At 46.0% G+C, this 15,099-nt stretch overlaps 1 protein-coding gene across 3 annotated transcripts in view; it reads left to right on the forward strand.

The window, feature by feature from the left end:
• Positions 1-15,099, forward strand: part of RASSF3 (Ras association domain family member 3) — a 98,730-nt gene that overhangs the window by 35,807 nt on the left and 47,824 nt on the right. The window contains exon 1 of one of the 3 annotated variants that reach the window (XM_035334343.1): positions 14,057-14,317. The exons of the other annotated variants lie outside the window; for them this stretch is intronic. Coding sequence (XP_035190234.1) covers positions 14,189-14,317 — 129 coding nt within the window. The 5' untranslated portion in view covers positions 14,057-14,188. Of the gene's footprint in view, positions 1-14,056; positions 14,318-15,099 lie in introns of those variants that run through there. 3 annotated transcript variants of the gene reach the window in all.

The raw sequence follows: 15,099 nt of genomic DNA on the forward strand, positions 1-15,099 counted from the left end.
TTGCTCTCAGTACACACTGCATTTTCTGTTTGCAATGCACTCTCCTTGCAACCTTTCTTTTGCCATCCTGACTGGTATTTTCCTTTATAGTAACCTTGGAGAGATTCTTTATCTGCATATATGACTAATCAGTAAGGTCTTATGATTATTATAAAGCAATTTGTTGGAGGTAGGAATTAGGGCATGAAACTGGGACTGAGGAAACCAGATTTGCAGTCCTTGCTCTCCTAATGGCTGATTAGATATGGCCTTCAGCAAGTCAATTTGGCCTCAGTTTTTAGATGCACTGATTTAATTTTTAGTCTCTCGCCTCCAGCTTTCTTTTCTTCCTTCTTCTAGGAGGAGGGAGGTGTTCACGGTATGCAAACCTCATATTTCGTTCTATCTCAAAAATGTCTCAGTCTGGGGAGTCAGAAGTAGAAAAAGTTTTTGGAAATGGTGATGTTGTGATTAATGCTCCTTGCCTATCTGCTGCTCTCAGTCATGCTGAGGACACACCACACTCTTTGATGTGAAGCATTATGGGCACATAAATGCGGTTTGTGGCATGGCTGTTTGTCAGCAGCAAGCAGGGCTCTGTTCTGAGACTTGACTATTTCTTTATTTGTTTCTGCTTTACCCATACTTCTGTGAAATCATGCACTGCTGAGTGATTTATCACAGAATATTCCTGAATTTGTTAAAGAAATTGTAATCTGAAGAAGAAAGGCAAACATTAATTCTTAACATTGAGGGTTCCACAAAGGACAAGCTCAGAGGTAACAGTACAAGAGAGGGGAAGGAGTAAGATCACAGGCAGCTGCATTTGTAATCTATGATTTTACTGAGTACTTTATATTTTTCCCCACAATTATCAGACATAGCTAGGGACTGGAACAATTTATTGGAGTGAAGAAATACAAGAAATAAGTTCAGGAAATATCTATAATCTGTATTTTCATCTCTTAACTAGTCAGCTGCTGTTTGTCTTCCTCCTCCCCCTGCTCCTCCTCCTCCTCAATCTGCTAGCTCTGGGTGGTGGGGCAGGAGAGAAAGAGAAACAGAAGAGGGACAAGGGGGGCAGGCACAAGCCATCTGGATTTTTTCCTCTTCTCTCCAGCTCCCATTATACAGCATTTACCTCCCAGGACAACCCCACTCTTAGGTGTGAGAATCATTGCATTTGAGTAGACAGTGAAAAAGGGGATGTGGGGTCCAACAGAGTCAGTGAGACCAGCATTTTGCTACAACAGATCCAGTTTCAATAACAATTTGTAAGCCTCTATTAACCATTATGTATTTATTTATTTATTTATTTATTTTTAAGTGTCCCCAGCTCACATTTTTGAGCCTTCTTTAGCCTGAGGTTGCCTGCTGGAGGGTGAGCACAGCGCACCCCAGACCTCTCCTGCTGCTGGGAACAGGAGCTACCTTGCATCCTGAGCCAGAATGGGACGTTAACAGAGATGTGGCCTCCGAGACCAGGGAAATGAACTTGCCTTGATCCCACCCATCCCCAGACTACCCTAATCTGAAGATCATTTGGCAATTGTCCCTAATTCTGGGGGCTGAGGGAGCATTTCATAGGCAAGTCCTCCAGACTATGCTAAAGCAAAGTGTGTAAGAGCAGTATTTCCTGGTCAATCCACAGTTTTCCTCACACTTTCATTTCTTTTAAGTCACCTGTGGCTTTTGGCTGCAATTAAGAAGGAAAGAAAAAAAAAATCTGGCAGCTCTGCTGTAGTTAGATTTGGCAGTTTCGCCCGTTACTTCCAGGAATTATCTTTGTGTCGCAGATACGCCCTCAGTGCCAGCTTTAGGAAAACCTTCCACCTTTCTGGTGTTTTAATGAGGAAACAGATTCCTTAGGAAATTGCTTTCCTCCAAGAACAACTCCTTCTTTACAAATGCTCTTGCTGCAATCTTCTGGAAATATCTGCGTTTGAAATTCACAATATGCTGACCTGAAAACCATGTCAGAGGCCGCCCCCCAGAACCTGCTGGCAGGGGTGCTGGGGCGGCGCGCTCTGCTCCATTCTGGCAGCCCCGTGAATTCTGGCAGTGCCGGTGTGTCTCTGTGTTTCACATCCTCGCTGCCACAAGCCTCCTTTGAAAAGCTTTGCAGAGTTTTCCTGAGTTAACTTAAAAGCAGGTATTTGAAAGAGACACATAGTTTTATAAAAAGCTTCTAGATCCCAATAAAAAGGTGGATGCCCTAATGCCTGCAGCAAAGAGCTCTTTAGCGTTGTTCTGCTGTGGTGTTATGTTCAGTGATGTTTCTGACTTATTTCGAGGTCTTCAAATAGACTGCATGCTCACCGGTTGCTTTCTGAACTTGCAGTACAATCCATTTTTCATTGCCCTCTGGCCTTTTGGGGGTCTGGCCCTGCAACTGCAGGCTGAGGAGGTGGTGAAGGAGGCAGCATGCTGCTGACAGGAGCGAGCACTGATCAGCACAACTCAAAGACAAGGTGTAAGAAACAAAGGCCATCCCTTCTAAACCAAAAATCACGTGTTGCTTTTGCTGGGTGCAGTGTTTTAACAGCTGGCCTCAGCAGGATTGTCCGTGCCACCAGAGCAGATCCACGGTGCGGGTGGCACCTGGCAGCAGGCAGTGCTGGTGGCTCCCCTGAGCACTTTGTGTTCCTCTCCTCCAGGGAGGTTTCCAGCTCCCAACTGGTGACATCCACCTTGGTATGGCTGCAGCAGTACCAGGCCTGTTTTCCTCCCGGGGAGCTCCATTTCGCCCTGAGGGACGGCTCAGCGCATCAAGCAGCTGCTCTGCTGTGGCAGATTTCAGCCTGGTGCTATTAAAAAAAAAAAAAAAAAAAAGTATCAGAATTGGTTCCAGTTTATCCTAACAATCTAAGCCCTAAATTGAGGCAGTTCAACAGCTGCTTTGTGAACAGCTGAGCTGTCTGCAGGGGGACAAGGAACTGCTGGGAGAGGGGCAGATTGGACTGAGAGCCGAGGGTGAGGATGACTGCTTGTGTCTGACCTACATCTCCATCCGGAGAGGCTGTGGGGCAGATCTCAATGTGGTAAAGAAGCTGTGGGCAGCATCTTCGTGAGTTTGTACAGAGCATTTTTATGTCAGTAGCAGAAGAGTAAACATGTTGAAACAAAATGTTCAAATGTTGGTGGAAAACAGCTATATTTAGCAGCTCTAAAAATTGCCCAGTGCAAGACATAAAGGAAATGTCTGTGGCAACCTACACTCCTCTGGTTTCACCTGTTGTGGTGTTTCCTAAGCCTAGAAATATCTGTAAAATAAGTAACAAAGCAGCTAAGGTTTCCCCAGAAGAAGCCCAAGCAGACTAAACTCACTTGCCGAAGCAGCTCTTGCTGAACTGCGAACTGACCTTGAGCTGTGTTGATGTGCTGTAATTCAAACCATCTGCACTCCGAAACAATTAAAGCCTTCAGATCTCCGAGGAGTTTCCTTCCTCTGATTATAACTTATGTGCTGTGGTAGGAGGCAGAGGTAAACAGCTAGTTAGCGCAGGCCTCTGCGCCTGGGTAATTTGACGGCGCAGCACATACGGAACCATTTCCATCTGAAGTGGCTTTCAAGTAGAGAGCACAGCACATGCTCTGCGCTGAGCGCCAGAGTCACAGGTTGCAAAACAGCCCAGGCTGGACGCATCTGCTTCACCTCCGCCGCCTCCCTCCCCCCAGCTTCTCCTTCAGAGATGACGGTTTCTGTGATTTTCTAGGCGATTCCGTGAAATAGGGGTCAGTCTGTAGAGGTGGCGCTGAGCTACGTGCTGTCCTTCTGCAAAGCCTTGTCCACGTGTCCCGCTGGCCCCCTTCTCACGTCCCAAACAGCGGCGTGCCAGTGAGACTTCTGCTAGCGAGCCTGTGCCCATGTTGGAAGAAAAAGGACTGGATAAAAATTACAAACTCGCTTCTGATTTTGGTTCCTTTACCACGAAGATTTTATGTCAGTTTCCAGAAGCTCAGAGTTTACACCTCTCTAAAGCCTTAAAAAATCAATCTATGGCCATGACATCAGAGTTTGGACATCGCTGTGGTGGGAAAATACCAGACGTTCATGCTGTAGGATCTCTCTACAGTTTGTTATATCCTGCAACTGGCAGCATTTCACATTAAAAGCACCGCAGTGTAAAACTTATTTTTACATCGTAGTCCACTATTTCTATCCAAATGATGACAACATCAAAATTTTGGATCCTCAGTGATCCACAGTGAAGAATAATCACCCAGACTTAATAAAATAGGAAAAGACTTTTATTTTGTAAGAATAAAGTTTTTGTTTTTGTTTTTGTTTTTGTTTGTTGTTTGTTTTGTTTTTTTTCCTGATGTTGGAAAACAAGTTTAAAAATATAAACATAAGCATTGACCCTAGCATTTAATTAATTAAATATTTCACTTTTAAAGGTAAGACTGAACAGTAATTAGTAGATGGAGCACAGCCTCTAAGAAAGATGTGACTCCATCTGTGCTGCTGAAGGCCTCCATCCCAAGCAGTGATCCCAGGCCTCCAACCAGGCAGAGCAAAGCAGCTCTGGTCCCCTTTTCCCAGCGCTATCCCCTCCAAGAGCAGGTTGTGTGCCCACATACCCATACCTGTGGACGCCAGATGTGACACCTGTGGTTTGACAGTTCAGAGAGGAGGCTGTGAGGCAATACTTGCTGGGACGGGGTGAGAGGATGACGAAGAGCAGAGGAAGGCTGGTGTGTCCACGCTGCCATGACAGGGTGATTTCTGGAGCTAATGGGAAGCATATGTGGGTTTGTTTGGAAGGAAATGCATGGATTCACTGTAAAAGAGGTCCTAGAAATAACTAACGTGTAAAACATGTTATCAGAGCAACAGACCTTGAGACCAAATGGGAAAGCTGAATTATTCAACTGTGTAGGTCCAGCTCCTATAAATTCAATGTGATATTACGTATATTATATATAAAAGACTATCTATCAACAAATAGGCAGAAGTATATCAAATGTCAGATTTATGGTTTCCTTTGTGACCTTAATACTGACCTGTGTCCAGCTGGTGCTGGAGACCAGAGAAGTAACGAGGTCTTGGCCAGGTCCTGCTAGCAGGGCAGAGGGGCTGTGGCCAGCCCCCCGAGGCATTTCCCAGCTGAGAAGCACTTCTCTTTGAGACCAAAATATGTCCCTTTTGTATTTTGTTGTTTACACTATCATGTTTTCTTGTTAATGAACAAGCTAAAAGTAAGCAACACCAGCTTGTCCTGTGTCAGCCCAGGGCTCAGGCTTTGACCTCTTCACCCGCCCTTGACGAAGGCATCATGAGCTTCTTTCACTCAACGAGGGAAGGTGCTCCTGCATCATCTAACTGCAAATGTGCTTTCTTTCCCCTGGTCATCTCTTGTTTCCACCCCCAAACTGCTGTTGCTACATCTGAGGTAGGGGAGAGCAAGAGCTGTACAAAAGCTTCTCACCACTGCGTGGCCCCATGCAGCCCATGGCTCTGCTGGGCTTCTCACGAACCTAAGGCACCTACTCCCCCACGTCTTCCCTCTGTTTATGAAGCCAGGAGGCTGACTTTAAATCGGCTGAATTATGGATTCAAGATGCTGAGTATATCATTCCACAGTTTTGATATAAAAAAGGAGCACTATATTTTCCTTTTCTTTTTTCTCTCTTTTCTAGCTCTCCAACATCTTCTCAGCTCTGATACATATGCTTCTCTTAGCTATCCTTTCATCTAGTGTACTTCTCCCTTAACTTTATTCAAAAAAAAAAAAAAAAAAAAAGTATATTTTTTCTCTAAATCTTCCTTCAAAATTAGAAACATACATCCCAGCTTTCCTAGACATGTGTTCTTTTTCTACCCAGAAATGCATCTGGCCATTTATTCTGGGATATTTCAGAAATTCTGGATAGAAAAATCTGTCTGATTCTTATTTTAAAATGCTACCTTTTTCTTTGCTTTCGATTCTGGCCAACTTGCCTGTTTCTCACTTCTGTTTCTGAATGGTCCCTGAACTCCTTCCTGTCTCTTGCACGAGGGGAGGAAGAGCATGACAGCAACGGTGGGAATCAGGAAGCTCTTAGGCTGGAGAATGGGACATGAACCAAATGTGGAAGGTGAGATTTGGCTAAAAAAAGCCCTATCTACGGGACATTTTTCAAAGGTAGTCACATCCTCCTGAAAATGTGAAAAATGTTAATCTTGTGCAGCACTGCAGAAATATAAGGGGAAAAATAATAATTACCTTGCATTAGCAGCTGGCAGCTCCTCTGCTGCCTGCTGGGCTGGTGGCTGGCGGGCAGGCACGGGGGAGCCCCGATGTGTCCCCAGCACTTCGGCTGGCTGGGCACACGTGGGGCCCTGTGCTGAGGCTGGATTTGACCAGCATTTCAGCAGCAAGCTTCCAGATCTCTTATCCTGTCCAGCAGCATGGGGATGGTTGAACCAATGGATGGTTGTCTGGAAGATCTACTACAAAGTCCTCAACTTGGGGGGACGACTTCTTGGGGGTTTCTACTCCCTGTCACATTCAGACGTGCTATTAAACAGAGTAAAATGACATTTCTTAGTCAGAGTGACAGGCCAACTTGTTGTTCTTTGTCTAGGAAATGACAATGTGGACTCGATTCCCTGATCAGAAGGCCCCTTCCCCCAGCGACTTACACATTAGGGGACAGATGCGGGGAGTCGGGTTGCAGCTACAGGGCGTTAGGCCTCACATTTTCGTGGTATTCACAAACATGTTGAGCTTCCACAGTTGTGGTTTCTATACTTAAAACAGAAGGTCCTAGTTAATTTTACTGCCCCAAGTATTTTTACATACTGCTAACAATTAGGAAGATAATTAAAAGTCGGAGAATGCCTGTTTTCTGTGCACTTTATTATAGAATATTCCCTTAATACTATATTTTCTCATACAGCAGCTCTACCGCTTGCCCTGGCAAGGCCTTGGTGCTTACAAGGAATTAGATGGCAGCGCTCCCAGGCCTCTAAGCTTCCTTTATGCCAGCCTTTACTTATGCTTGTGTTTGACTACTCACACCAATGGGACTGTGTCAGAAAGGATGAATTCTTCACCTGTTCATTAAGCCAGGGCTTTTGGACCATATCTGGATGCTGACAGACTTGTGACCTGACACTGTTAGGGCTGGCTACAGCTAAAGCTAAAAAGCCCATTGCTGCAGGGAACAGGCTGCCAGATGTAATAACACATCTCTCAGCTCTCTCTGGTATTGGCACATCTACTGATCTGTCCATGCTACAGAAATCCAGCCTTGGGAAGGGGAGTGAGGGGCATGGTGAGACTCACTCCCTGACATTCACACAGCTCTTTGAAACCCTCTGACTGAACATGTGACAGACATATGAAATATTTGTTCTTCATTTGTAGTGTGAGATCTACCCTTTTATATCTGAGACAAGAAAGTGCCTGTATGATAATGCATTTTACAGTCAACAGAAGAGTAAGAAAGGAAAATTGCTAGCAAATGTCTGTGTTTCGGAGAGCACTTCTGCCTAACAGAGACACATGTACCCTGTAAGTAAAATGCACACAAGTACGGTTGAGAATTGCTTTATGAACCCCATCAAAATCCTCTCACAGGCAACGTGAGCAGTGGGTGCCCACAGCAGTGTCTTCAAATGGCAGAAATACCCCCTGGTGAAGGTTGTACTTCTGAGGCTGGTACTGGACGATCCTTCATCATCTCGCTAAGCTGGATCAGAGACATTCACATATCTCTGAGATGAAAAGGGTTATTTTCTGAATATTCTGGGAAACTGAGGGAACAGGTTTATCTCTATAGCTTTACGTTGCCACCAAAAGTCCCCAATCCTCCAGTTTAAAATGTCCATGTTTAAAATCACGAGTAGCTCCATTGCTTTCAGTAAGACTGTGAGTGTGGGTAGGTGGCCACATGTTTGCAGCATCGTAAAAAAAGAAGACAAGAACAATCTCCTCTTTCCGCTCCCTTTTTATCTCCCTTCAAAAGAGCATGAAGTCTGACTGCTCCCAGCACAACACCAAGATGGGATGGGGGGAGCCTGCTCTGGGCTCTGTTATCTCGTGACCAGTCTAAGCAAGAGCGATCAAGACCAAGATCTGGTGCGTCACTCTAAGCATGTGAACATGTGAGCACGGAAGAGATCACACGGGTTATTTTTAGTTTCCAGGTATCCCTTCATTTTGAGGACTTTGATGAAAGAGTTGCACTAAGGGGACCTACAGGTTGGGCAGAGCTAAGCATTTTAGGAGCTGCAAAAGGATTACTGATAACACTGCCTAAGGTTGTATCTGTCCATGGCAGATGCACATCCCCACAACATTTCTTCACAAGGCAGCAGAGGGAGGCTGCTGAACTGGTTCCTGCTTGTTTTCAGCCTGCACTCGTGCGCCTGTGTGGCTGGAATGCCCTTGTTTGAATTAGCAAGTCACCAAGTATGAATCAAAGTGTAATTGTCATTGCTGCCTGTGGTACTAAACAGACCTGAGCTATTAATTCAAGACAAATGGGAGAAATGAGTAAACAGAAAGTTTACTGGTCTGTGGAAACTACAGGCCTGAGTGGATGCTCTGTGCTGGTTATATTTCAACTTTATTGCTTTGCTTTGATCATTTCAAATTACCACTGTTTTCAGCTGGAATTTAGGCAAACTAAAAACACATGATTTCTGAATTAATTATTCTGATTTTAAAAGGGCATTCTGTTACAAACTGTAGTTCTTCCTCTGCAACTTGTCTTTGCATTGTTTTTGCTATACAAACAATTTGCATAATGAATATCATGGAATAATTATATTTTCCTACAAAAATGTTACAGATAAGCCAAATTCAAAACATTGTTAGGTAGGAACTCTTTGATTTCAGTCCTAAAGCATATTTGAAGCTTTAGTATGTCCCACAGGGACTAATCATAGGTAAAGCTATGTGCGTGGTCAAGCCTTTACAGGATCAGGACCAGCACTTGCAAAGACATGTGAAAACAGAAAATGAGAGGGGGAGAGAGAACCACAGGACTCCAGATGTGACCAAAAGGGTTTCTGTAGTGGCCAGGAGCTAGAAGCATCTTGCAAATTCTTAGCAATTATAATTACAAATACTGTGCAGGTCATTAATGGAAATATTCCTGGAAAACACTGGTGAAAGCAGAAAACGTAAAAATAATACAATCTGCAATCTTTCTGCAATCTGCAGAAAGCAGAAAAAGAGGCAACCTGGCTCCTCCCTTGCCACTGAAGCTGAATCCAGCCTGGCCACGAGACTTGCCAAGACATCAGCTTTTTTGCTGACACTGAGGTAACATATTAGTACTTTATAGGCTAATAGATTTTGAAAATATTTGAAAATTTGGCATATTCTTAATTCCTTATTGTCCTCTGGCCAAGAAAAAACAAATGAGAAGCTCTTGAGATCTCTGCACTACTGTTTGTATTTTAACAGAAAAGCAGTGTGAAATGTTACAGGACTCTCCAAGCCCATGCCCTATCTTGCTTTTAGCTTTCCTGCTGCTTTGACACATTGCCTTTTGAAACAGCCTGGCCAAAATCTGGTGAAAAGACCAAGGCTTGTGTACAGACCGGATCATTTTGGGCCCTGGCAGCCACAGCAGCCACAGTGGCGGAGCGAATGTTTGCTAAATTTCCCATTTTAATGAGCTCTCCGAGTTTCTAAGTCAGAGGGCTGAGGGGATGTTTTAGAAACATGTAAACATCATGCAGTCACTGATGGAGCTAATGTAAACTCTATAGCATGTTTTATCAGTTGTCCTGTTGTTTAGTCTGGGAAAGAGGAGAATGGGGGAACAATGAGAGACCTCAAATACCCAAAGGGTTGCTATAAAAACAGTGATGGATTGCTCTCTTGTTAACGATTTAAATAAGATGTTGAGACAGTCTTTCTAACTCCAGTAGGTAGCTAAAAAACTCTGGGACAGATGACCTACAAGGGAGATGTTACACTACCACACTGTGTTTGAAGAATGGCTTAGCCAAGGTCTGCAATGATGCTGCAAAGACCTTGGTACTTTCTGAGAGCAGAGGTTGAATTTGCTGAACTTCCCCTTGTAATCCAGTTCAACTGTGCTTTCCTACAGTATTGTGATCACTCTCATACAGTGACATTTTAATGCAAATAAATAAATGCAGCTGCAAAACCTTGTGACGCAGTCCACCTTTATGAAATTCAGTAGCTGCTTCTAAGGGTTATTTCAGCTGTGGTGGTGGAAAGTCCTAATCCTTGCCAAATTAATAAAATTATTCACACCCATTTTGCCATTTAGGAAGTTTAGCTTTAATTTCCAATTTCTGGAAGCTATACCCAATGTTTCATTTCTCTAAACTGACTCTCCAAAACTACAAAGTATCTTAAAGCTGAATTTGATCCTTGAATGTAGTAGTGATATTAAATACTGTTTTTCCTGTTACATAGAAAATAATTGTTTATCACTCAGGTTATACTCACCTGTGATTGCTTTTTGTTAATATTTTATCCACATGAATCGTGTTTTGGAACACAGAGTGCCCATTACTATTTTTGGTTGCATTACTTGAGTCACCACTTTCAAGTGGCTTGAATGGGCTAGAGTTTAAAAACATTCTGACATTCAATCTGCGTCACCAAGCGTCGTTAAATAAACAAAAAATGTTTTGTCTTGTTTTCTTCACAGGTGCATCTAGCACTGCTTGCTACTTGAACTTCATTGTTCATTTCAATAAAAATCATCTTCATCCTCTTGCCAGCTGCCTTTGTGATCATATGGTAGCTGATTGCCAGTTTAACTTCTCACTCAATTGAGTTATTTCTTGGAATGAGTGATCGAGAGCTTCATAGTGCTTGTCTGTGTTTTAAATCTCCCTCCTGTGCCTTCTATCTTCATTATTCTTGGCTTCTATCTTCATTATTTTTACCTAATGCTTCATTAATTCACATTAAGAACAAGTATGCATTCAGAAACCTTCTTACTAACTTTATCTTGAGACTTGGCTGTCTTTGTTTACAACATGCAGCATTATTTCTTTGGCTGACTATTTAAGAGGCCTGTCAGAAAGGACTGAAAATAATCCAAGGCTGGTAGTCTAGAGGTTTCCATGCAGCACCTAATAAGCAAACAAAGAGCCTTGGAAGAACCATACCCAAGTAAGAAATCCTTACTCATGTAAGTACTCATGTGGGGAGAGATCTTAAAAACTTGGACAGGGAGTAGCCTGAGAACAGTAAAATCCATGGGGAAGTGTAGCCATGCATCAGGGTGTTACATGGCCCTTCGAGTCCTACCAGCAGAAGACAGATCCCCTTCCAGCTCCTGGCTAGAGAGCCTTGATGCTTAACATCCACCCAGTCCATGCTGCAATGTAAAAGGATAGTAAACATGGAGAGATGCAAGCTGAAAGTAAATGACCAAGGAGCACTTATTTATCCTTTTAAAGCTTCTTGAAGTTTTAGTGGGTATATGGCATTGATTATAATGTAGGTGGTGTTCAGAGTAGCCCAGGCAGTAGTATCTCAAGTGACAACATATTGTTGTGCTTTAGGAGAACAATCTGTGCTTGTTGGTGCTGTTCTAAATAAAACATAGGCCTGATTTTAGCAGATTTTATCTGAACTTCATTAAACTGAATTACTGTCCTGGTAATGCAGTCTGTGAGATCGTGTTTATGCTTCTATATGTTGAGTCTTTTAGTTCTGACTAGAAAGTACTACACTGAAATGACAGTTCTGCAAACTGAGATGACCTGGATTAGTTTAAAATTAATTACAAGAAATATACCTGTACAGTAGAATAGGGAAACCAATTAATTTTGAAGTAACAGTCTTGCAAAATACTTGATAGTATTTGCATTAATTATTGCAAGCACCAAGCAACTCAGATTTGAAAGGCATCGGTTCTGCTTGGACGTTCTTATGAATTCTTTGATGCAGTGTCACATCTGAAAAAAAAATAAGAGGACATTGTTAAAATTAGTAGGCTTAAAAACTCAGCTCTATTTGAGGAGTGAATTCATGTAGGAAGATATATCAAAAAATAACTTATATGTATTTTCCCCATCAGTTTTCATTGCAGCTGGAGAAAACTGCACTGTAAATCTTTCTGTGTCATCAACAGAAACAATAGTTCACAGACAAGGTGAATGTCCTGCCCTGCTGCCCGAGAACATATAAATCGGAGCCCAGGACTTGCAACTGATACTGCACAGATGGACTGAAGCTCCCTTGTGGCAGCTTATTGTCTCAACAGTCCTTTCTGCGAGCTCGACGGTCCACCCACACACGATGGGTTTTGAGGCGGTGGCTAAGCAAACAGGCTATGCACACAATGCCTTTTGTTGCTGGGGTGTCGGTCAAGTGTGCTGGTGGATAACATTTAAAAACACCTTTGTAGATGGAAAGCAGAAATCCCGTCCTGCAGGGCACCCAACTCACTTAAAACCTTCACCTTGATCATGACCATAGTTAGGGGCCTTACACCCCAAAGCTCCAAAAACTGGGGTCAGTAGATTTTGGACAGGTTCAGAAGCAAGTCCATCAGATACCTAGTGGGGCTGCCTTTTGGCATGGGTCTGGTCTAAGCAAGCCAGATAGCACAAAGCTCATTTGTTTAAAGCAAGCATTTTAATACCAGTTGCATTCAAGTAACTTGGCATTCAACTCAAAGCTATCTTGAATACCGTGGAGCTTTCCAGTGCCAACAAGCAGGCTCAAGATCTGACACATTCACATCTACACTGTTAAACTTAATTAGTTGTTTTTAAAAACTGTGCTACATTCTAATATGCCAGATGCCAAACTCAATACAAAGACCAATCTAAGTTGATGAGAAAATAAGGATTCAGCACCCCCGGCCAGACTAACTGCTTTTAGTGCTGGGTGTGAGTTGTTTTGCTGGTGCTGAGGTGACTTGATCGATGTGTATGGCATAACAGTGTGGGAAGAGCACCTAACTGACCCCGCTGGGGCATGGGGACTGGATCACCCGCATGCAGCTGGCGAGGAGTTTGAGAAGGGCCAGCGAGATGGGGACGGGGGAAGAGGGAAAGGAGCCATCAGCCGATGGCATCCCAGCCGCATCCATGGCCTAGTGCCAAGGCCATGGCAGCCAAAGCGCTGGAGCAGACCAGGGCTTGGCAAACGCGTGCTTTCACACCCGTTTAAACTAACCCAAGGCCAAGCTGCTGCCGAAAGGTGCAGCCTGCCCTGCCTCAGCTACAGACCCCGCTCTGGGCCATGCTTGTGACTCATGTCCCCCCATGGGATCACCGGCATGGGGCAGGCGCCAGGACCGCAGGGCCGAGGGCCTGCAGGAAAGGCAAGCCTGCTTTTTTGGGCAGCTGTGCAGGCTTAGGAAGCTGTACCTTAAAGCCAGTATCCTGTCTCTGACAGCGACCAGCGCTAGATAAATTAATGGAAGATACGAGAAACCCTAAAACAGGTAATTATGGAGCGACGTGGCCTTCGGGCATTGTCTGCCACTTCCCCCGCCAGTAACCGAGCTTGATTTATGCCCTGCACCGTCCCAGAACTCCTGTGTTTTTAAACATGTTTTCCAGCCGCGGTTCTGGATATTCCTGCCATCCCTACACTTATCTCATCTCTGCCGAGTCTTCACAGGCATCGCTCCTCATCGCGTCCCGGGGCGATGCATTCCTCCTACCAGAGGTCTGCGGGCCCATCCCCGCCGCCCGCAGCACCGCTCGGGGATACCGCTGCTCCAGCACTGCTTGCAAAGTCTGAACTCAAATTTCACCAGGGGAATAAAGCAGGAAAGGCAATTATTCGGCAACGATTTATTACACAGCTCCGTTTATTACACTGCGATTAACACACTTCGGGGGCCGAGAAGCGCTCGGGTGACAGTGGCGGGGCTTCAGCCGCCTCTAGCCCGCTCCTGGGCTCTCGTCTCACGCCGGCCTCGCCGCTTCTGAGACCCCGGCCTCCGGCCCCGAGCACCAGCCCCCGGGGGATCCCCCCGGGGCCGGGCGGAGCCCCCACGGACCACAGGGCCGGCCGGCCGGGAGGAGGCGTCGCCGGCTGGCGGGGCGCGGAGCGGCGCTGCCCCGCGGAAACTTGTGCTGCAGGAAGGGAGGGAGAGGCCTCCACAGCGGCTCCTCCTCCTCCTCCTCCTCCTCCTGCTCCCCGGGCCCGGCGGCGCTGGGAGAGGAGCGGCAGCGGCGGGGCCCCATGCGGCGGCCGGCACGGCGCTCTCCGCCGCCGGGCCCCAGCACCACCAGCGGTACCGGCGGCAGCCGCCGATGACCTGGAGCAGCAGCATGAGCAGCGGCTACAGCAGCCTGGAGGAGGAGGAGTCCGAGGAGTTCTTCTTCACCGCCCGCACCTCCTTCTTCAGGAGGCCGCCGGGCAAGACCCGCGCCGCCCCGCAAGTAAGTGCCGGGCTCCGCCGCGCCGCCTCCAGCCTCCACGTGGCCGCCGCGGCCCCGGGGAGGCGACGGAAAACCCCGGCCCTTTCCCTGCCCTCCGTGCTTGCTGCCCGAGGAGGGCTGCTTGCGGCTCGGAGCTGCCCTTGCCTTCGTGTCCGTGGCGGTTTCGGGAGGCTGGCAGCCTCTCCTGCTGGCAGGGAAGGGCCCCCGCCGCTTTGGAGTGTCTTGGTTTAAGCGTCCGGGCTCCGGAGATCGGCTGCGAGGAGACTTTGAAATGCAGAAGTGATTAAAAGCTGAACAACAACAACAACAAAAAAACTCTAAAGCCTTTCCGTGGTCGGTATTGAAGCTGTAGGGGAGGGAGGACCTGTAGGGCTGCAGGCGGGGTGAGCAGTGCTGGTGCGCTGGGCAGGAGCAGAACTCGCTTCAGGAGCACAAAATGGGTCGGGCTCCTGTCAGGGAGCGGTAGCGAAACCAGCTGGGGTGAACCTGGAGCATTCTTTAGCTAAAATAGCCCGGCCCGTCTTGCTTGGCCTTTCCCCAAGCACAGGATCCCATTCTGGAGATGGGCTTGGTGTTCAGAAACTGCAAGCTACCAAGCCTGTGCTCTGGGTGCTGGCACACCTTCCCCTGTGCCCACCGCAGGCTGTGACCTCTGTCTGATCGGCATTTATTTCCCTGTACAAACTCCGTGTTTGTTATCCTCGCTGCATCGGTCTACAACTATGGAGACTACATTATAAACTTGCTTGTTTAAGCCTCAAGACTCATTGTTGCCCCCAGCC

The sequence above is a fragment of the Oxyura jamaicensis genome, chromosome 1 (assembly GCF_011077185.1).
Source record: "Oxyura jamaicensis isolate SHBP4307 breed ruddy duck chromosome 1, BPBGC_Ojam_1.0, whole genome shotgun sequence".
Lineage (NCBI taxonomy): Eukaryota > Metazoa > Chordata > Aves > Anseriformes > Anatidae > Oxyura > Oxyura jamaicensis.